Consider the following 24426-nt stretch of genomic DNA (forward strand, 5'->3'; position numbering starts at 1 on the left):
TTAAAAGCATTATACTGCTCTATTTAGTTGCACCTATCTTATGTAAACAATCTCCACCTTTGTTACAACACTCAGTGTCTCAAGCATATTGGCATTGCTCTGGCATGAAGTCAACACATGGTATTTTACATACCAATTCAGGACCAATGCTCAGTTTATAAAATATCTGAATTACATTCAACGACCGGTTTACCTGGTGTACCATTTATTTAGAGGATTGAAAAAGATATACGGACATATATTTGTCTGTCTTCTAACAAACTGGCTTCATCCACAAATAAAATTAGTTTGGTGGTTTCCTTTCAAGATTAAAGTCAGTGTGGGTCAAAACATAACTGGGCAGTTCAACAGAAATCATTTGTTTTAGCCGAGTCAAGGGGGTGGACCTTCCGTTTAAGGTTCGGCAAATGCATCTTGACTATTTCTAGTCTCGATCAAACAGAGAGGTGCAGAAGACCCTTAGGAAAAGATTAGCAGGGTAGATACAAACCTTTTTGGTTTTCAGCTGCTTTCTCTAAATTTTATATAAAAATATCTATCTATAGATGTTTTTTCTTTCTTTAAATACAAATACCTTGCTTACAGCTGCTTTCTATACTAAATGTTATAAAATACTTAATTACAGAATCACATTAACTTTGTTTAAAGGTACATAAACAAAAAAATAAACAAAAACGTACAGTTTTAAAAGAAACACGTTACAGTAAATACGTATTTTAATTTTAAAGCGTGATATTGTGTATTACTTTAGGTTAAAGAAATGTCTTCGTTGCATGTCTCAAGATATCTGTTACATGTGCACTATCTGGGTCATTTCAATTCAGCAGTGTCTTCTGGGTCAAAGCATGTTAAATGGCAGAGAGCTTTTCAATAGGGGAAACCAGGGCTCTACCTTTAGATTTTTAACTACAGGCCCCTCGGGCCATGGAGCTAGTGTTTTTACTGGCCTGGATGCAATTTTATCTGGCCCAATATATTTATATATTTTTTCATGATGGTTTTTATTTTCAGTATGTTTCTAACTGTGTATGGTAACGAAAAGAGAGCACACGTCTCAAAAGAAAGTGGCTAAAAGAAGCCTTTCAATATATGTTACTTCAGCCACTTAACATGTATATTCCAAGTGTTCCTTGCTTTGAATTATTTACAGGTTACTGAATAAACAAAGTAACTTGACTTTGATTCATCTGATGTCAGTACTTGATGGCTAGTTGTAAATTAGTAATGATAAACTATTATAATGTTGGAATGTACTTTCTATTTTGGCCAGGTTACAATATTTACCCTAAGATTGTTATAAATATTATTTGTTAGAATTAAACAGTTGTAGAATATGTAGGTTGCTATATAATGTGTTATTATATTTTGTATACACTACAGCAAAAATTATTATTTGGTGGTTTGACAATATTATGCTACCGTTGCTTTAATTGGAAGAGATACGTGCTGTGACGTTGCTGCTGCTCATTGAGTTCTGTGTATTTTAATTCAGTAAACAAAAGAAAAAACTTGTGCCTAAGGAAATAGTGTACAGAGTGAAAAAATCTTGTCTTGGACATTGTTTGAACACTTTGTGAACCTGGCTTAACTTTACCGGCTTACACTGTTATGCTGTCTGCTTGTGCACATGCATTTACCTTTTACTCTTGGTAGCGTAAGGCACCAGAGTTCGGGTAATCGAATACACAAATGTTGCACCCTGTGTATTCAAATAGGAAACTATTCGAAATTTCCAACCCTATAATAATAAAAATACTATTAAAACAATATTCATAATACAAGATAATAACAATCCTACTTAGAGCGTTGTCACTTGTGTAGCCTCTCCCAAGTCAGCGGCAATCATTTCGATTGTGTATCTGGATTTCCATCGGGACACCTTACTATGCGACTGGATATGATGTAAAGTAAATGTTGAATTCACAACAAATAAAGCTGCAGTTTTATCTGTAAGTTTGGGAAACTGACGCCAAGCAAGGCAAAACGTTACTTTTTGTTCTGTCATAATGAAGCCTCCACTCTAAGTGTTTGTCTTCATTTTTTTTTCCATAATTACATTCTTTAGGATTTATTGATTTCAGCGCTTTCCTTTCGGCTTATTGGTTGCTTAGCTGTAGAAAATCCGATTTGTAAACGATTTCCCGCGGAAACGAGTACCAACACAGCACTCCGGTACGCAGTATCAGTTTCTGACTGTACAACAAATATGATGCATGGCGGGAAGGTTAGGATTAGTTTGTAGTTATGTTTCTAAAAAATGGTTTGTAAATTAATTTTCAGCTTTTTGACACACTGGCCTGTTTTCCTGGATTCATGAAACTGAAGCCATATATACTATATATATATATATATATATATATATATATATATATATATATATATATATATATATATATATATATATATAGACACACACACACACACTAGTTAAATGTAACCGGTCCAGTCAGTCCTGTGGTGCGTCATAACTACCGGCCAAACTGTGCTCTCTACCATCCCCGGGCCACTGGGCCATGGTTAATGTCGAACCCTGGAAACAGCTGGCTGATGAAAATAAATAAGACCTTGACATGGTAGGGACCAGGTAAAATGACCAGGCAAGTGCAACACTACATGAAAGCATCACTTGCAAACAGAGATTCGTTTAAGCCAAGCGCAGTACCATATATCATGCATACTATACTGTGTATCTTTTAAAAATTGGATATTTGATACCTATATAATGAACAGAAGTGAAACTTCAGGAATTACTCGGCTTGCTAATCACTTTAAGCTAATAAGTGCTGGCTGTCTTGCATCAAATAAAGAGAACCTTCCTGAATCTCGAATATCTCCACATATCCCAAGTAATCTGGAGAGTAATGTACCTTGGTGGATATCCTCGATGGCTCTGCGAATGCCTCTGTCGAACGCTCTTGCATCAGCAGGACTCTGAAAAGTGAGTCCAAACTTTTTGTCACTGATCCTCCAGTGGTGAAATATTGGAGTCACCTTGTTGTATACTAGGTCCTTTTTCAATATACACTCCAAAACCACCTGTAAACAATAAAGGGAAACATTTAAAAATAAAATAAAACAAGATGTAATCATTATGAAAACTATCAAACATTAGTACACTAGAGCATATAGTACAACAAATCTCTGCTGCATTTCTTTGAGGTTATTCTTGTCTCCAAAAGAGCAGCTGTCCAGTAGGCCAGAGAACTAGTGTACAGTGATCAACAGAAAAGTAGTTATTCCAGAAAGTAAATATTTAAAACAAAATAGGACTGAAAGCTATTGTTAGTACAAACTATATTGATGAAGTGTCATTACTAAACCTATTCATTTAACATTTGAAAGAAATGTGACTATACAAAAAGGCACTGCATGGATAAACTGCATGTACAACACTGAGATCTGGGAAATTAGTTACTTCAAAACTGCGTTTCATACATTTTTTTCTGGTGAACCTGATGCCCTGAAACTGGTACTCTAGTCATGGTCAAGGGCTTTCTAAACATTTAAAAACTTGATACGTTAATTAAAGTTATTTGGATACAGTACCAGGGCTCTCGCCAGCGCTGTTAAGTGTAAACGGGCCGTTGTTACCTGGAAAAATGACGCTCTAAAATCAGGCCAAAATAATAATATTAATCCTGTGAAACATTGCTGATTTTATTTATGAGAAATTGGTTTACTTAAAATACTTGTTTCAGCACTGTTCTCAATACTGTTCAATGGATTGGTTGTGACAGCATGTTCTTTAGTTTGGTGCGTGTAATGTATCCGACACAGAGACGAGATTAAACTCCACTGAACTTTATTAGCAAATTCAACAACCAACACCGTTGCACATCTTTATTTAAACCTTAACAAGCTGGGTTAAATAAATAATGTGTTCCTACGAAGAACAGTAATGTGTATTCCAAACACTTGAGATATTCAATCTTTTTATTTCAAGGTCTTTAGAAAAAAAAAAAAAAAAAACACACACATAAAAGTTCCACAATTTTACAATAATCCTTTTGTATGACTTCAGTTTCCCATAGATAGATTCTCATACAGTATGTAGGTTTTAAAATATAAAATGTGAGACACAGTACATGTCCAGTTTTACTTGCGATAAGTGGAAAAAACATTTTTTGAATATTCCTTAACGAAGGAACAACAGTGACAAACGGGTATTTCACTTACTCTTGCAAGCACATGTGTGATCAAGTGTAAGTTACGGCTTTTAATGGTGCAACAACCACATATATCGGAACAACGACAACAAGAGCAAAACTTCAATCACATGAACAAAGTAAAGTTTATTAGAATATTTAAAATGTGAGATGAGGCACATTATCAGTATAGCTTTTTTTAGTAATCATTAAGTAGCCTATATTATTTTTAACTACAAATAACAATACAACTCACATGCAGAAACTACTTCTGTACTATGCAGTAGGCTACAATTGAAAAAAAAAATAGTTGTGAATTTAAAAAAAAGGTTTAGAAAACCTATTATTTCATAGAAGAATAAAAACAGCACTAATTATATCTACTTAACAGTTGGCCATTCTTAATGTTTTGAAAGGTTTCTCAGTCCGACAAAAACGATAACACTATTGCAAATCTAGTTTCCCCTCCATGGAATGGTGTCCATGCATTGCTAGGGAGTACATCATCCTATGGACGCAGACTCTGCATCTACCTACTGACACAGACATAGAATATTATATATGCTGATAACTACTTCCACAAACAGTAAGAGCGTGCATGAGTATCTCCATTTCTGTCACTGCCGCCGCACCCTGCTCCTCCCACCACAACGCTGTGAAATTCCTGGCAAGAACCCAGAGTACTGTATGGAACATAATCAGGTCAGAAAAAGTTCAGCCTTTCTCAGAAAGGTCTCGTAATTTTGTTTCATAATCAGGGTTTAGGAAACATGTGGAATACAGCATTTCTTTGATGCAATTGACAAAATAAGCTGTATATTGCAAGCTAAAATGTAAAATTCTCCTGAAGCTTCCTCTATAAATTTCAGAGGATGTGCTTTTTTCACATTTAATCCCAAAAACTGTTGCAGCGATTACAAGTGTCTTTTCAAAAATGTAAATACATCAATTCAGTTACAGTAAAGCTGTAAACTTCAGATACAGTACTTGGCTCAAAAGAATATCAAAAAGCCTTTAGTCTTGAACAGGTTTTAGCAGATGGCTAATTACAAAAAAATTAAAACTGTATTAAGTTTGATAGTTTGCAGGATTTCTCACCTTCCAATAAAGAAAAGGAGTTTGCCAAAAAAAAAAAAAAAAGTTACAAAACACAAGTTAACACAATACCTTCCTGAAACAATTCATAGTATATTACATCTGTATGCTTGGTTGTGTAAATAAAGTGGTCTGTCATTTTAATAGTCAAATTTGAAAATCTAAAAAGAACTTGCTCAATATCTACTAATCAAAATTAAAACCAACAATATAACTTTATACAAAAAGTAAGCACATTAAAAAACACACAAACCAAATTTACTGTATAGCTAAAAAGCAGTGTTACTGTAACCTACAGTCTCACACTCATTTACCCAACATAGCCTAAAACATTAAGCGTTCTTCAAATATTTTCACGTTATCAGTCTCTGGTGCTGAACTTGAAACGAAGAGCATTATATTGTACAGTAACAGTTTCACAAAGCTCATTATTAAATCAGTCCTCCGAGTTAACTCCAGCACAGCTTCCTAGTAGATTAAATGAAATGGGAGACGGGCATTAAGGGCTTTGTGCTATTTGTGAAGCAACTGGAAGTCCCTTTTGTCTCTCTGCACTAATAAAAATAAGGCAGGCTTTTATATCAAATAACAAACAAGCGCCAACAAGTACAATGGTATGCTCTGGGGCGAAGCTAGTCTTCCAGTTGGGTTGTATATTGCAACAGATTAATAAAAACAGTTCTAATGTATCAATTCAGAAATAAAACAGAGTCATCTTACAAGATTATGACAAGCCAGATAAATAATAAATAAATAAATAAATAAATGTATTAAGCTAGAGTACAAAAAAAACTTAGCATTACAACAAGTCACAACACGTGTAATTTTATTACATTGTTTTTTCTTTCCTTATTTTACCTGTAGTGAATAAGGTATTATTTTCATTTATTCTGTATTATAAAATGGCTTGGGTAAAAAAAGTGCTCCAATTCGCTAAAAAAGATTCCAAACAACGTAGACACATCAGTACAACCAAATGGTTTGGAACACGTTCTCATCATGAATTGAAATGCAATACCCACATTGTATTATTGTTCAGTACTAGAAAGCTTCCAGAACTGGCAAGCATTTTGTCCCGGTATCAGTGCACAGTAGTCCTCTGTTAATATAGGGCGAGCGTTGCGTGAAGATTGCAGGAATGGCGGGTGTTTGTAGCGTGAAGCTTGAGTGAAGGATACATTAAGGTTGAGCGTGGGAGGGCATTGAGAGGGGCGCTGTGGTGCTGGCGCAGCAAACAAAATCCTTTAGTCTTTACAGCGTCTCTTCAGCAGTCCGGGTTTTTTTTTTCTTCCATTTTTATCTTTTTTAGAAACATTGCATACTTGCACATACATGCTCCAGTTCAAAATAAAGTTGATTTACGTTTAATATCACAGAAAACAATGCATCTTGGAAGGCTTTAGCGTAAAAATGCACATTACAAAACCATGAATTAATTTTTTTCTTCAGATTAAAAAAGGGTTGTCCACATGTTTTAAATTGTTTAGTAGATCTCTCTCCACGATGCATTTGTTCCTTAAATCAGCAATACATACAATTACTGTAAAAGCTATGCTGTACAAAGAGATGTAGTGTCAAAAAGATTTAAAAAATCAGTAACTGTACTAACATTATATTCAGTTAACCTTTACATATGTAAATATAAAACAGATGTGCAGCTACAGTATACATCCTTACACACAGAGATTGTCTAGAGAGAGAAGGGTTCTTCATTTTACTGAAGGATTGCCTGCCATAAACTGTAACCTACTTCCTACTGGACCAATTCAACCAGTAAAGTTGTAATAAGATTTTATTTTTTATTTTTTTAAATCACTTTATAAAATCAACTTATGTTGTAATGTAACTGTAGTCTACCATTACTCCTTTATAATACATATTGCTCCAAACTCCACTGAATATTACAAATGTTTTTTTAAAAAGCTAAAAGAAAGGAGATTATATACGAAAGAGATAGAAATGTTAAACTATTTTGCATATTTCTAATATACATTTATTGTAGTACACATGTTTCATTATCAATTCTTGATTGGGTAAATATTTTAGTTGAGAACAGCTTTAACGCCCCCACCCCTCCCTACAGCACAATGGGTTTTACACATTGCTCGAATGTGTCTAAAGCCTGTCTAATCTTCATTCTTATAATGTAGTTATTGTAAAGCAAGTACACCAAGAGTACAGCCTAAAGTAGGGCACACAAAATTCAATGTTGGTTTTGTTTTTTGAAGGAGTAGAAAACGTTAGTTTTAAACTACAAACAGTGTTATCATTATATTTGATGATGTTTAGTATTACTGCACAAAAAAAAAAAAAAAAAAAAAATGTATTGTCAGACCAGTCGCTAGAGTTGAACTACTATAATTCACCGGCTTTTTTGAGAATTTTCCTATGATATTAAAGTAAGTTTTAAGTGTCAGGAAGCCATAATTAAAGTAATGCCAGAAAAGGTGACATTTTACAATTGGACTTTACAATGTATTATAAACTGGCAAAGGTGAAATGCCCCAGCATTTACTTTGGGCAACTACTGTGTTTTTAGAACTTTGTAATTGTACACAATTTAACTGGAAGCTTAAATGCTTGGATGAATCAAAGGTTAGAAACAGTCAATTGCATGGGGAATTAGAGAGAACACAAATTCTATGCTGGTAACATGCCTTTGTGAATAGACTTGCATTTATAAATACATCATACTTCTTTTTAAAGCACCATCACTGGTGAACTCAAATAAATCAAAACAATCCATCAAATATATTTGTTATTGATGCTGTCTGTCATGTGGTATAGGGAAGGAACGTTCTGTAGGGCGTTTCTTTGCTTTTGATTAACCACTTGTATATCTGTGAAGATCGCATTTAATCCGTAGCTTAGATTTTTTTAAATATACCGCTATTCATTTACATTTAAGATCCATGAATGCCAGCGGTTGCTGTTTAAGAAAAAAATATATATATGTGTTGTCATAAAAGAAAACTGAAGCTTTTTTAAATAACTAATGGGACTACAGGATGTCATACATATTTTAAAATTGCCAAACCCAGAAAAAAGAAGCATGATAGTGTTTTAAATTGAAAATAACCATTAGGAATGGTAATACTGAAGAGAAAGCAGCTGCACAGGTAAAGTACCCTGTGGAAAGAAAGAAAAAAACAGCCTACATTACACAATTAAACTAAAATGACCGGATTATTAACATTGATGTACTGTGTTAAACAACTCTACCCCCAAATAGGACAAGTTTAATAGGAAAGCATTTACATGCTTACTTATATCCATGATAAAACAATACGCTGAAAGATTTCCCTGGGTTCTGTATCAGTAGCCTGGCTAAGAGAACACCCCTTGGGAAGCAAGCAGTGTTCTCCAAGAGTTGACCACAGGATACAACACGCCATCACAATATGAATAAAAAAACAATGTATTTATTACTTGTCATGACACACGTGCATCAACATATGAAATTAACGGAGAAAGTTATTTTAAGCAGATCATTTACAATGGGAAAATTCAGTTTCATTATAAGGTTGTTAACTAAGCTGAAGTCTTCCTTCCTATAAGCAGAGACTACTGTATTTTCAATTCAGGGTTTTTTGTAAGTTAACTGTCATTTTTACATCATTTGTTTTACATTTAAGGCCCACTAAGGGTTATATGTGTTGTCATAAAAGTACTGTACTGCTGCAGTTGGCTTCCTTGTCCACAATAAGAATGATGTGTGAAGGCAGCCTTAGAGAATTTGCAGGAGACCAGCATGAAAGTAGCGCAAGTGTAGAAGGAAAGCAACGTAGTGGTGGTGGGAATCACACTACTTTCACATTGTATGCACTCTTATTTAGTAACATTGTGATGTAATCTTTTGGACTACCAAGTTTATATAAAGCATCGTGCCAGTAGTGAGGGAGCTGAGCGCGACTGCAGTTTCGAGGAAGTTCAGTCTGTGTTCAGTTCAATGTATCAGTGTACAGTAAGTCAGTGTAGGACAGAATGATACTGAGAAATGAGCCTAAAGTAAGCATAACGAATTTTGAACTAAACAAACAAGTTATTCCTTTTTATTATTGTTTTACTTTTAAGTCTCGCCTGACTGTTCATAGGAAATCGCCTAAAATCTTCATTAATCCTTAGCGATAAATTTCCATAACAGTCCTACTATACATTACACATCCACCACTAGACAACATAACATTTTGTTTACACAATCCAGTTGCCACAGTAGGCTGGAGCACAGAGTTATTGTTGCGGCTAGACTGGCTGGTGCCAATGCTAGTAAGGAGAGTGCAATAAGAGGAAGTAAGCATTTCAAGGAAGAATGAGTCTACATTGCATGCCAAAATAGATGCAAAAAAAAAAAAAAGAAAAAAATTCCGCTTCAAACTAAAAGGACACTCTTCATCAGATACTCAAAGATTATTATTGTTTTTAAATTTTAAATAAGAGACAAAACAAAAAAAATAATCATTTCCACATATCATTCCATATTTGGTAAAGAAAAAATGCAAGACACAAAATCTGTAGGAACACACATTCAAATATACACTCAACATTTATTTTCACTGTGGTAGTTTCTTGGTTGAGATTTGTTTCAGGTTTTAAAAGCATTTAAAATGCTGAACAAGTAAAATGGTTACATTGTTTGTTTTTTTTTTTTTTATTTGGACATTCAGGAGTTTTATTGTTTCTTTAGCCTTGAACCACTGTTGGAGAGAATTTATTTATGGACCCAAAAAAACAAATTGAATTTACACCAAATTCAGTACAAGAGCAACAACACACAGTGAGAAAAAAGAAAAAGATGACTACTGGTAATTAGGTACGGTAGAGCATATGCAGTAACTGATACTTGGTCTTTACTGTAGCTAAAATAAAATGCAACCTGCAGGTAAACAAGATTAACCAGTACTAAAGGCATGCTGGAATGCAGCCACCCCACTCCAAAAAAATGGTGATAAAGGTCTGATTTTCTTTGAGAAACAGAAAGCACACATTTGAGAGCTGCACTCAATAGTTAAATTATATTACAGTATGAAAATACAGAATTCTGGTGTGGCGGATACCACTTTGGATTGGATTCACAATAACAGTATACAGTACCAAACAGAATAAAACATAAAAAAAAGCCATGCAATCAGTCGAAAATACATTCTGAATAAACACATGGGAACAGCAATAACATTTTCAAAAGACAACAGCACTGAACAGCATGTAACCGGGAGGTGCTTAAAATAATAATACAAAAAAAAAACAACAATACTGATAACGTGTGGTACATCCAACTGAAATCCATGCACTAATGTACTTTACATATCTTACAATAAATTGCACAGTAAAATAGTAATAGAAAATAAATGCAAAATACCGGTACGATGAATAGTCAGAAATTATTTTTGGATTAAAGTAATTTACTTAAGCATATACTGTAGTTCTGCATACTCTAGTACCATAAGTACTGCACATCATACAATGATCGAAAACATGAAGCATTGTTTTGTCAAAGTGAAGACAGAAAGAACAGCATTCAGAATCAGAGTCACAGTACAAAATGCCTAAGCAGACGTGAACCACGCAAGGACTGTTTGGGCAAAAGCAATGTGGGTCTGGAGACGAGCGAGTGGTTAGTCGTGATCGATAATGTCAAACTACAGGCACATACTCTACAGCGGTTGAAATAACTGAGTGACACTATGATTGGGCTTCAGTAAAGTGTCACAGTGCTTTGTTCCCCCCGTCTGAATCTTTAATGAAGTCTAGACATTTATAGCACAGAAGGGGCGCTCATTTTACTTCGCCACCTAAAGCACAACGGTTTGCTAAAAGAACAGGCTTGTGACAGACAGCTAGACACAGCAACTGAATATTTGAACTTCTTTTCTGGGCCCTAAAAGGTTAGGGACATTTAATGGGTTATAGTATTTGCTCTAACATAAAGGCTAAACAGGGCAATTCTATATATCTTTCAGGAAATTTAGTTTCAAAACAAAAACTTCTTTACATACTGTAACACATTTATATGGCCAGGTTTGAAATTCCATGCACCAGTGGATCTAACCAGATTTGAGTTGCAGTACCTTTATTAAAATCAGCCTGTGTGTGTAAGGACTTGTTATTTTATATTCCTAATGTCCATCTCACAGCTGGTCCTGTAGGAATACAATGAATCTTCAAGATGTGCTTCCTGTCCTAAGGCTATATCAGGAAAGAGGTGGTTTTACGCTCCTTCCGAAATGACCCCAGTCCTTTGATGCAGATCACTTTGGAAATCTCCACAGACTAGAAGACTTCCTCCCTCTCCCTCTCCCTCTCTCCCTCTCCCTCTCCCTCTCCATCTATCTATCTATCTATCTATATATATATATCTTACACATTTCCTCCTTGGCCATTCACAAATAACAGCCTTTTCTATAAAACAAGGAATACTTTGTCTCTACCTTGTTGACCACTTGGATATAGTGGTCTAAAACAAGACATAATAAAATTCTTATGTAACTAGAAGAAAAACAAATTCCATTGAGAATGTCTTGAGCTTTTTTTTTTCATAAAATAAAAAGCAATTGCTGACTGAAATATGCTATCTGTTGACTAATTGGACATTATCCTTTGTTAAATCTGGATTGGTTTTATACGCTACAGCATCTGAGATACTTCATGGAGCCAATGTACTGTAAAAGTATCTTTACTGAATCTAAGTGGCTTAATCTTTTTTTTTTTTTTAAATAAAGATAAAAAGCTACATCTGTAACTTAAAACAATGAAAAGGGAACAAAGCTTTCAATGTAGAAAAAGTATAGGAAATGAGGTTTAAATTAAAATCCAGAAAGTATTTAAGCCAAACTGCCAATTAGGTTTGGTCTCCAAGGCGAAGTCTGATTACAACAGCATGAGTCACAACCATGTTTATCAGAGCCAAAGTCACAGCAGGAATCCCTTTTGAAATTATTTAATTTAAAAAATATGAAAGTAATACAGGCAAGTTCCAGAGCAGACGCATTTAACTTACTAGTGATGTAAAATATTAAAATACTAATCACCTTTTAAAATTACTTTTCCATGTCTTGCATACGACGTTCCCTCTAAGCTTTTTAGATAGAAACTTGCCATTTTGACTGAGAGAGTAAATTATCAGTGAAAAGCCTTCGACCATGCATTAACCCTTTTGATATATTATTGTTGTTGCATTACACAATTTTGAATCAATATTCCAAACAAGTATCTCAACAATTAAACAATTTGCTTTCAATTTAAACAAGACAGTTATTGTGGCTCTGCCTCGAATTCTGAATCACCTACCGATTTATCTATATATTTCTCTATATGTGAAGTGTATATTTACCTTTATGAAGCCTGTGAGATCTTATCATAAATGCAGCCCTGTCAGTTGTTATCATGGATATAGACTGCATGCTTAACTGGTAGCGTGCACATAATTGCTTTATCCTACTATATAAAAAAAAAAAAAACACTGGCATCTGCACTCCCTTTAATTGTAACCATCTTTAGGGCTACTAATTTTCCATTTTTTGGGAATAGTACGTTCTGTTTTAAAAAAAAATGGCCAGTTGTTTCTGCCCAACACGTTTTATCAACGTATTCATTAAAACATGGCATCCGAACATAAATATAAATGTTGCTAGTTAAAATAAGTAAATTAATAAATATTACCACAATTATTTATGTTTATTAAAGCCGGGATTTTCAATAAGACTGTTGCTGCTGTAAGGAAAAGCACCTGAAGACACTTCAGACCTGTGAATGTTTATAGACATCACGTGGCTCATTGCTGGCATTAAAATAAGCAGGAAAACCTAGGAATTATATTACAACTGGTCAGCACTGTTGTGAGAATCATATTTGCAGTTTTCCACTGACACTGTAGTTCAGTTTACAAATGAAGGTATTTTTACAACTACCTATTTCTTATTGCTGACATTGCAATAACAATAAAAATATGATAGTTTAATAACAGTCCAGCAATGTCATGTGAGAGCAATCCTATGTACAGTACTGCACAAATTAAGTTTTACTGGCTTTACAACAACCAGGATAAAATATGAAACACTGATTTAAAAAAAAAAAAGTTACGATTGTGACTTAAATAGCGCCCCTTTAACGTAAACGCATAATTAATGTAGTAATTAATAATCAGTATGCACATCTATAGGTATGTGAAAAATACAGCGAACAAGGGGTGGGGCTCAGCTGGAAATACAGTACCGAGTGTCCTTTTGCGATTCAATGCCTTATAAATCTGTTGGCAATATGATCTTTTAATGGTATTGACTCCTACATGATCAATGGAATAACAGATAAATCAGAATTTTCTTTTAGCCCTGTCTTTTACTGAAACATTGCATTTTTTTCTTCGTGGTGCAGCTGCCATGATGAGTTTTAGCAGAGACACATGACTGAAGTCACATGATGAATAAAACTCAACTTGCAAAAAAAAAAAAAAAAAAGAAACTGCACCTGGTATGCCATCTTCAATTACTATATGCTACATTTAAATGTGCATTTGACTCTAAATTAATATTTTGATTACATTTTTACCACAATTCTTTACTGCGTTTCAAAATGCTTGAGATGATGATATTTCTGAAGTGGTCGTTTTTTTTAAAAAAAAAGGGAAATAAAACTTCTAAATAATTCAGAAAGATTTTGCTTCACCAATTAGTATTCAATTATACGACAAGCAAAGTTCATGAGTAGCACTCTAGAGGCAAGTGTCTGCCTTGCCCACCATGTACAGGAATGCGACGTGTATTTTTACAGAGGGAAATTAGAGAATCAGCTGCAAGACAAACACAAATATGCTTATGTTAACGCTTCGCATGAATGCTCTCAAAATTACAGGTTTACCTCGAGATCTTGGAGTCTCGGTTAAATTTGATATTCATGTAATGACTTGCGAAAGTTAGTAAACCGAGTGCGAAGGCTGTTGCCAGTTATGAAAAATTTACATATTTTAGCCTTAGGAGGGAACGATGCTTGCATACAAAGCTTGCATTGTATTGTTGTATTTATATGTGTAGTTTCATGCATTTAATCTTGCATGAAACTACACATATGCAACACTGTTAGGAAGCACATCACATAGTGTTGCTACAATTTCCTTCCAACTCGATCTATAATAAATATGTATGTAACAAATCAAGTTTCTTCCTGTTCTAATTGAAAATGCCAATTACAGGTGTTGAGCCCAGTTGTAACCTGGCAATGAAAGTATATTATATAAATATGGCAGCCAAATGATCGACACATCTCAAACTGCATTTAAAATATTTATTTAGAGATCTCTGTAAATAATCAGTTCTGAAGATATCTAAAAATAAGATAGGCATCTCAAATTGATTTACAGATATCTATACATAATGGTTTTGCTAGTATGGTAAGCCAAACTATCATTTAGAGATATCTTGAAACAACTTCCTCTTCATTTAGAGATATCGCTAAACCATTAAAAAAAAAAAATCTGTAAATAACTTCTTGTTCACTTAGAGATATCTCAATCATTTAGAGATATCTCAAAATGAAAAAGAAGTCATTTCAAGATATCTTAATCAAAATGCATTTTAAATCTCTCATTTAAAGCCCCATTTAAAAGTTACCTGGAAATCACTGAGATATCTCAATGTATTTTAGATATCAAATATTTAGGAGATCTGGAAATGATTTATAGATCTCTTCAAATATTTAGAGACATTTATAAATTAAATTAATTTGAGATCTCCAAATGATAATTTGGCTTGCAATATACAAATTGTATTTGAGAACTGAAGTCTTACTGTTTTGTCCTTTAGTCTCTCTCCATGGATAAGAAAATCAGTGCAGCCATTTTCTTCCTGGCGACTGACTTTGTAGACCGTAACACAGCTGAGTCCACCCCCTCCCCACGGCAGCCATCCACCACTTGAGTCATCTCGGGTCATCACCACTGCTCGCACGCGTGCATAACTATCACTGAAACGCAAAATGAATACAAAAAATGAATAATGATAATAAATGGCAGCTTAATGCATTTTAAAAGAAACCCAAGCCATCTTAAAAATATCTACAGTCCACCATCTTCACGTTTCAGAGAAGTATGAATAAAAGTTAATATTTTAAATTAAAAAGTTGTCAATTAGCTGCTATATTGTTTAAGTTGGTGTCCGTCTACTGCATTCCTTCAGCCTTCTGACACATTTGAATATTAAAATGTTTATTTTTACGGTTCCACTATGAAATCGTTCCCAGTTGGTTTCAGGACAATAACAGACATTTCAGACAATTTCCTGAGCCCTCCCGATTCTGTGGCTTTCATCAGGAATAACAGCTATAAAATTAAATTTGGGAACGAGGGAAGTTGCAGGTACTCAAATGTTCAAATTACGGCTTCTTGAAGCACAATGTACCAGAAGCAAATTTAAAAAAATCTGGAAAAATGTGAATATTTATAAAGTGGCAAGTAGAGAATTTTGTTTGTTAATTTTAATGAAATAGAAATGGAGTATAAACAAAATGCAGACACAAAACAATTAAATATTGGACATCTGTACCAAATGATTCTGCTATTAAATGTTAAGAGCTTAAATCAATGCAAACGCAATGCAAAGTGGCCGTTCAATACAGCACCTCAATGTGTTAGTTACGGTTACTGAAAATCTAGCATGCAGTGTTTACATGACTGCAAATATGAATTATTATATTATTATATTATATTATATTACCTTAAATAACCCGAAAATAAAGCATGGATAATGCAATGGTGTTAGACTTGTACAAAACCTATCACATAAGGATTTCCTTAGTAGATCATTGGCCAAAGTTAAACTGTAGTTTCTGTAACACTAAAAATATGTGGTTGGAATCTTGATAATGTATGAGGTGATCATGTAGGAGCAACTGATGAAGCAGCAGCTGCAGATAAACATAAATGAATAGCCTATAAGCTCCATGCAAACATATATTTGTATTGAAACATTAGTTCACTGTCAACCAGAGTCCACAAACTGCATATCACGTTACACGTGTAATGACATACACTCAAATTATTTTACCAAAGTATGAAAATGTACAAAGATAAAGCATATTCTGAAAGGATTCAAAAGACATTTAATACAAAGTTCTGTGCAGGGTCTCTCTCAAGATTGTAAGCAGTACTGTATCATCTTGCACAGTTTGGGCAGTGTGTTCTAGCTGGTCAATCCGTACAAAACGATATCTCTTCCAATAACAGTGACCCCTATACACAATGTTATTAAAAACCACAAAAACATTGATTGTACTTGCTATTAAACAAATGTGTGTTTTTTGTTTTTTTTTCACTTTCACATTGTGCCACAGTGTTACGATGTATACAAACAATGGATGAATGTACATAGAAGATGCACTGGAGTTTTGTTAAATCTCTTGTTATTTATAAAATTGTTTAAAGAAGATCTGGAACTTTAATAGAACATGCTTGTCAAGCCTCAAACTTATCAATTTGTTTCAGGGTGTGTAATTTCAAGAAATGGAGGTCACCTTTAAAAGTGTCTGTCTGCACGCATGCACACACACAGTGACACAGTCACAGGTAAATAAGCATGTTTCTCCTGTACAAATCCATCTGCATTTGGTTTGATTCAAGCCTTTTTACTTTGCCAGAGGGGAAAAAAAAAGCCTAAACGCCTTCTCTGGCACAGATCACAGCTTGTTTTACCGTGGACACTGTGACCTCACATTTTCTTTAAAAACACAATCAGAAAACATGTAGCCTATACTTCTGTTGTAGGATCCTCTCCAAATTTGTTAGAAATCATCTTATAAATACATACAGTATATTTATTTATACTGTATGTGTATATGCAGTATATTTATAATTAAGGGTTGATCACCACTCCACAATATGTCTTGTTTCTTCTACTGTGGTATGTATTGTGTATTGACAAATACTTCCATTCAAAGCAACAAACTGGGGGCCTGTCTGTTATACTACTACTCACCATGTTCAAATGGATTCTGTCTGGGCTGATAAAAGTGGCACATACAGTGGGTAGAAATATTCTCTAACTTACTATTTTACAGAGAAGGTCCTTAGCTGAACATCTACACTATAGCTGAAACATTAGAAATAAGTACTATTGATGAATAATGACATGATGGTTTTAAGAAGCACACTGCAGTTTGCCTGCAACCTTTCCATGAAGTAAATACAGTACATCTGGAGAAAGTGTAAATGCACTTTAACAATGGGGAGCTACCGCTAATGTAAAACACTTCACACTTTGTTTAACTGCAAAACAATTAAGATTTGACTGAGATCTCAATGTAAAATGCATTTTATTTCAGTTGCTGCAGCTACAGTGTCACAAAGCTATTTTCTGGGAATGCAAAATATATTGAGAGAGTGTTAATTTTACAAGACATGAAAGAATATTGCAGGCCTAAACAAATTGATCCATTTATTTTTTTCCTGAAAAATCTAATGCTTTACAGCATAGTAATGGGATTTTTTTTTTTTTGCCTTGCACAAGCAGGTAAGGTAAGTACACAAGTTGCCTACTTGTTGAACCTAAATTTACTTTATGAAAGTTTCAATGTAAAATATAACTATTTAACATTATTTATGATGTAGACTAGCAACACACATTTTTTTTCTAATAGTTGAATGTTCGACATATTAAGGCTGCTCTGAACATCAGGTTTTGGATATATCATGTGACAACTATATCAAGTCCTACAACAATACAAAAAATAACTTCTTGCAACTCACACATTGTACAGCAAACTTGAGCTTCCACACTTGATTTCAGGTTCTATCATACATTCTGTACAACGGGGTCTGTCCAGCGAGAACACACATTCCTCAGGCATTTGGGGTGGCCCATTCCACCAAGACAGTCTAAGGACCCTCGTGAAAACCGCTCCTTTTATTGTCCACTTTTTGTCTCCCCTAAGTAGCAAGCAAAGTAAACATTTGCTGTTCCTTGCAATGACAGCCTGGGGCAATGCAGCATGCATCAATTGTAACCCCCCCTGTCTAACTGTTATTGACAGGAAGGAAATGCCAAGAAAGCAGGAGCCATGTCGCTCACACCACAAGACCAGAAGGCAAGCAGCTGTCCCCTAGAGCGCTGACCAGAACCTGACCTCTCCATGTCAGTATGTGTCCCTTAGTGAACTCGAGAACAAAGGGGGCAGACCACTTATTCACTGAACTTTTGGCATGCACAATAAATTAAGAAAATGGAGTAAATGATAAAGCTTTGCGATTTTAACACTGTACTGTAGCCGACCGAGTGCTGTACTGATTCAGCCATCACAACTACCAACTGCTTTGTCTTTACTGCACTTACTGTAGCTTAAACTGTTTCTGCTGCAAGCAAAATATCCCAACTTAATCTCCTACAATACATTACAACTGCTCTTATTTGGTTTGCACTAAATAAAGATCATTTAAAAGATGGTGCTAATATGAAGACAGCTACAAATGCAATGCACATTTAAAAGCGTTGTTCTAAAAATAAGTGCCTCTTGCTTCCAGTGCTAACATATGAGCACAAAACACATTTAAAAATAAAAAATAAAAACTTCAAAAATCATGTTATATAATAAAAACAATTGTAGGAGGAGTACAGGACTTATTTACAATACAGCCATTCTCCAAAAATTAATTAAATAAATAAATGTGCAGGGAGATCTATAAAAATAGTCTAACTTCATTATAACGAACCCTCCTGTAACCTGGAGATATGTTTGTTGTATCAGGCTGTTCACTATACCAGGGTTTGGCAATTTGCTGTACCTGAATAATAAAGAAACGCCCAAATTGAATTGAACATCTTTATACAGTAGTTCTTTCAAGACAACCTTACGCTGATCAACATTTAAACTGTATATTTAAAAGAAAACAGTAAAGAATTGAAGCAAAAAGAACACTTACATACTGAACACAGTAATTACATGCCCTTTCTCTTGAAAAACATATCCAGCGTAGATTACTTCATATTTTTCATGCTTTTCTCAATGCATGCTGTTTCAATCTTGTTAGCTCCTCACGCCTGTTGCCATGGTTGCAGTTTGTGTGGAGATGGCAACAGTCACACATGATCTATATACAATATAAAATATATATATATATACACTATATATATAATATATTATATATATATATATATATATATATATATATATATATATATATATATTAATATAATATATATTAGTTTTTTTAACACATTCACACACATTCACACTGGAGAACGTTCAGTCTCAATCATTACCGAAATCGCTTTATTCAGATACATTTTCTAAAAGTCATTGTTTTAATAGAGCTAATTTCCATTGAAAAAAATAATAATAATAAAAAAAAAAAGTTCTTGCTGCTTGGATCATTTAAAAAAGGGCGTTCGTTATAAAGAAGCGTTTATTATAGTGAAGCTGGATTGAATATTTCTGATTGACAGGCTACAAAAAATAATTATTTTACCATTCCCCCAGGTAGTAGATGTTATTTTAAATGTCTGTATTTTGAGTGAAATGGAAATGGATTTGATACCACAAGTGTGGGCAGAAACACAATTTGTTGCACCCAAAATTAAGCAAAGCACAATGGGCAAACTTGGGCACCTTGCTGGGTGCAACATAAGGTCAGAATGGATCAGCTGCTAGCGGAGAGAGAATGGGTCTTAAAACTATTCCAAGTTAGTCTGCTGGATGGCTGACTTCCCTTCCAAAGTCAGAACAGTAGCCACGGATCAAAACATTTATTTTAATGCTGTAGTTTAGAAGACGAACAGCCTGTTATTTTAATTTAGTAATTAAAAAACAAACAAATATAAATCGCAGGCTACATTGTATGCTCTAAGTTTCTGCACTGTAATACAAGCCAATTACTATACAGCAAGAAAATAATGTTGTTCATTTAATGTAAATGATGCAGTTGCATTTTTCCAGTAGTTAAAGAATCTTTATGCTCAAAGTATGTGATTTTCTGACAGACAATGTTTGATTTATTTTTTTTTTTTTTAATGAATGCGTATTACAATTCACACCTTAGTAATTTAAATGTAGTTTACAAATGTATAACTAATTTCATTGTGTCACATTTTTTCATCTCTGTGCAAGAATCACTCTCCTGTTGGCAAAAAGCAAGAACGCCTGTATCAATAACTATTAGAAATGCAAGAGAGACAACAGCTTTACTTGAAGTATAATCAGACTTTGTTTTAACGAAAGCTTGCTTTGATTGTCTGCTCATCAAAACTGTATTGTGTCACAGCACATGACGGCAGTTACTTCCAGGACCCGTGACAGGTCGGCAGCAAAAGCAGAAATGCCTTCACACTACAGCAGTACCTGAACTGCATCTTTTGGGGATGTGGCTGGATCCCTGGCTGCAAGCCAACCCCACCTCTCTCCCCCCATGCTCTGTTACACACAATGGTTGCTTCTCCACTGAATTTTTACGTTATTAGATCCTGGCCTTCAGTTTTTGTGCTCACACATTACAGTCACTGGAGCATGCTGCAGGAGAGGCACGCTCTGCAAGTTAAGACTGGAAATGTCCTTATTTCATTAGCATTAGAAAGGAAGAAAAGAAAAAAAATCACCAGTTCTGGGCCAAAAGCAAGTTCAGTTGGAGACTATTGAAATTCCCCAAAACTGTCTATTCCAAATTTTTCAACACTAAATTTATATTTGGAATAGCGAACACCGTTCCACACCATGTGCCACCACCATGCATCACGGTAGGGATGGTGTTCTCAGGATGATGTGCGGAGTTAGGCTTGCGCCAAACATAGCGCTTAGCGTTGAGGCCAAAAAGCACTCTTCTTCCACTTGGTCTCAGAGTCTCCCACATGCCTTCTGGCAAACTCTAGCTGAGATTTGATGTGAGTTTTTTTCAACAATGGCTTTCTTTTTGCCACTCTCCCATAAAGGCCAGTTTTGTGAAGCACCTGGGCTATTGTTGCTGTATGCACAGTGTCTCCCAGCTCAGCCGTGGAAGACCAACTCCTTTAGAGTTGCCATAGGCCTCTCAGTGGCCTCCCTGACTAGTGCCCTTCTCGACAGTATACTCAGTTTTTGAGGATGGCCTGTTCTAGACAGGTTCACAGTTGTGCCATATTTTTTCCATTTCTTAATAATGGACTTTACTGTGCTCTGGGGGATATTCAATGCCTTGGAAATGTTCTTATATCCTACCCTGATTTTGGTGCTTTTGTAGAACCTTATTACGGATTTGCTTTGAATGTTCCTTCGTCTTCATGATGTAGTTTTTGTTAGGTACACCAGTAAACAATATTGCAGCCATATAGAAAAAACAGAGTTCTGTTTAAGTTGGAGTTCTTAATGTTGCATTTCAAAAAAAAAAAAAAAAAACTTTGCACTGCAGGAGATGAAATGCTTAGTACAGTTGACAACACTATTAGGGAGCCTCTGTAAATGTAAAAATATCCTGAATAAGCGGCTGTCCCAATTGAGAAAGGACCTTAGTCACACTTTTTTATTTTAATTCTAAAGAAAAAGAAAGAAATCACATTATGAATAAATGTTAAATGCATCATTTGAAATACAAGTCATATTATTCTTGCACCCTGAACAGCCTGAGCCAGAGGCAAATCCACTAGTTTTCGCTTCTTAGACATGATGACAACTAGCAAATGACAAGCGAGGCATAAAACAGTGGTTTAGGCAAGTCATAGTGTAATCACGTAATCACTGCATTAGGTGAACCGGTCATACTCTGAAAAGTGATCTCCGTTCATCATGTGAAAATACTATCCCAATTAAATCACAAATAGCATTGGGAAGAACCGTCTCCCAGAGTTCTGTCCCATTTAAGCAGACATCCCGACTATCAGTGTCTCGATTAAGTGGTGCTGACTAATTCTAGCCCATTGTTCCCAAAAGCCGTTCACAGAGCCAAGACAATCAGTTCACTATGGATGGAACATGTTTCAGGGTTATCAAATTATCAGCCTTCATTAGGAAATAAAATATATAGAAAAACCTTGAAATTCCAAAAGAAGAATAGGTCCCCATCTCAGTGTTGTAGTTCACATCTCTTTTTTTTTTTTTTTTTTTTTTTTTTTTAACTGTAGTACAACAAACCAGAATTAATAAATCATGCCCTACTGGTTTTTGATACTTAGCCTACATCTAATAAGATTCCTTACACCTCGTAGCTAATAGGGATGGGCATTTTAAACTCTTTAAAGTATTGATCAACCATACGCTAGGACGTATAACCGGTCATGTGACAGATTTCACCATTTTTTTTTTTTTTTTTTTAAATATATACATTTTTGTAATTTTGTTGTGCTGCTACAATACATCAACAGTTGCTTGCAGTTTGCATTCAACTTTTTGTGGTCGTATGGACATTTAAGAAAAAAATCCCAAACAGCAGAAGGTGTCAGACATTTTTTTCACAATACAGTTTACGTTATACAATGCTTTGCTGTGGTGATGGCGAATGAAGAAATTAAGTTCTGCCTCTGGGGGGGGGGTTAGATGGAGACGGTGCGGTTTTAATTAAAATTATTAGCGTTTCATACTTCTACTACCATAGCACTTCTCTTGTTAGATATTCTGTACATATTTTAAGGAAGCAATACAATCGCTATAGGTACGCCCCCTAGTACTTTGGCATAATGTACCCTGTTCTAATGCATGGCAGCGGCACCACAGAGTTGCTACTTATGAGGATTTGGTAATGGATTTTAATATAAGTTTTGTTTTAGTAACATGCATAATATAAATCAAACGATCAAATTTTGCATGCAAGTGACATTTAATGTGCGATTTATAGTAGTCACACTCTGTCCAACGGTTTCTGTTAGAGAAAAGAAAAAAAAAAAAAAAAAAAGAAGTGTGAATGCTGCCTGACTAACCTTCGAAGGGTTAAACTGCCTTTGAATTCCTGGCTAGGGAACGAACCTTCAAGCACAGCCCAACTTTTACTAATTTCATTTAAAGCTTGTGTGAATGTGAATTTTAATATATTATGTTATTTAGTAATACATCATGCTTAACTAGTGAATTTAATTGAATTCTCTTTTAAAATGCCAAGATTAGAACTCCCCTCAAAATGGCATCCATGATCTAGAAAAATCAGTTAATACAGCGTTGAATAGAGTACAAAACCAATATCAACCGGAAACCAAGTCACATTCATTGGTTTTCCATCCAAGTTTTTTTTTTTTTTTTTTAAAAACAAGACATTTACACGAGAAATGTCTAATATAAAATACTTTTTTGGGTTTCCATTCGCTCAAATTTTACTTGTGCAAACCAGGCTTTTCACCCGACGTCATGCAAATGAATGGGAAAGGTGGGGGTTGATATGTAAATTCGCTATGCGTAAAGTACTTATGTTGTTTTTTGAATATTACTAGTGAACTTTTGTGAAAATATGGTTTCCATGCCCAGAGAACTGGTACACAAGTAAATCTAAGCTGCTGTAATAAAGCAAAATACCTCACAGCTGATCTCTGTCTTCCGGGATTGGTAGCCTGCCCACTTTTGCTCTGGATTGCTCGGCATAAAAGCGATTCTGGCTTTAGGCTTGTGAGATTGGAGGACGCTCATACGCCCTCAGAAAGTCTGTGCTATGTGGGGAAATGTGGTCGTGAAGAAAAAAAAAAAACATAATTGGTCATTTCAAATTGGGGGAAAATAAATATTTGGTCACTAAATAAAAAAAAAAAAAAAAAAAAAAAAAAAGTTCACAAAAAAAAAAAATCTTCCTCAGTCACGATGCTAAGGCTGCAAGTGTCATCAATTGGTTGAGAACCATGCTTGCAGTAGAAAAATGCAACTGAATAACAGCAGTGATGACCGGGATTGCCAGCATGGTAGAAGTGGATGGAATGTTCCAGTGCAAAGACGGGTGAGAAAGCAGAGTAGTACCGAGACTTGTTTTCTACAGGATGTTGAATAAAAAGGCGTTCCTATGAAAATGATCTTTTCCTTCATTTTGTCAATTACGATACATGCAGTGTAGCATTATAGGAACTATACCAATACCAAAATGTACTTAAACCACAACACAGGTATATCAACTCCCCCATAAAAAATAGGTCTACAGAAATGCAGTATAACAGTTTTCCAACAGGCTTTTACATTAATGTCAGTTTTCAGAAAAAATTACATAATGACTGGGAAGAAATTGAGAATAGTTAACAAGTTATGTGTTTCCTGTTTGTGACCGAAGCAAGTATGTTTA

General features: G+C 34.8%; 1 protein-coding gene across 1 annotated transcript in view; it reads right to left on the reverse strand.

Moving 5' to 3' along the window:
* The window catches only part of LOC121330066 (sprouty-related, EVH1 domain-containing protein 1-like), a 45648-nt gene that overhangs the window by 10488 nt on the left and 10734 nt on the right, over window positions 1-24426 (reverse strand). The window contains exons 2-3 of the mRNA XM_041276330.1: window positions 15017-15191; window positions 2868-3036 (exon numbers count right to left, since the gene is read on the reverse strand). Of these exons, the coding sequence (XP_041132264.1) occupies window positions 2868-3036; window positions 15017-15191 (344 nt within the window). The remainder of the gene's footprint in view (window positions 1-2867; window positions 3037-15016; window positions 15192-24426) is intronic.

Source organism: Polyodon spathula, chromosome 17, assembly GCF_017654505.1.
Source record: "Polyodon spathula isolate WHYD16114869_AA chromosome 17, ASM1765450v1, whole genome shotgun sequence".
Classification (NCBI taxonomy): domain Eukaryota; kingdom Metazoa; phylum Chordata; class Actinopteri; order Acipenseriformes; family Polyodontidae; genus Polyodon; species Polyodon spathula.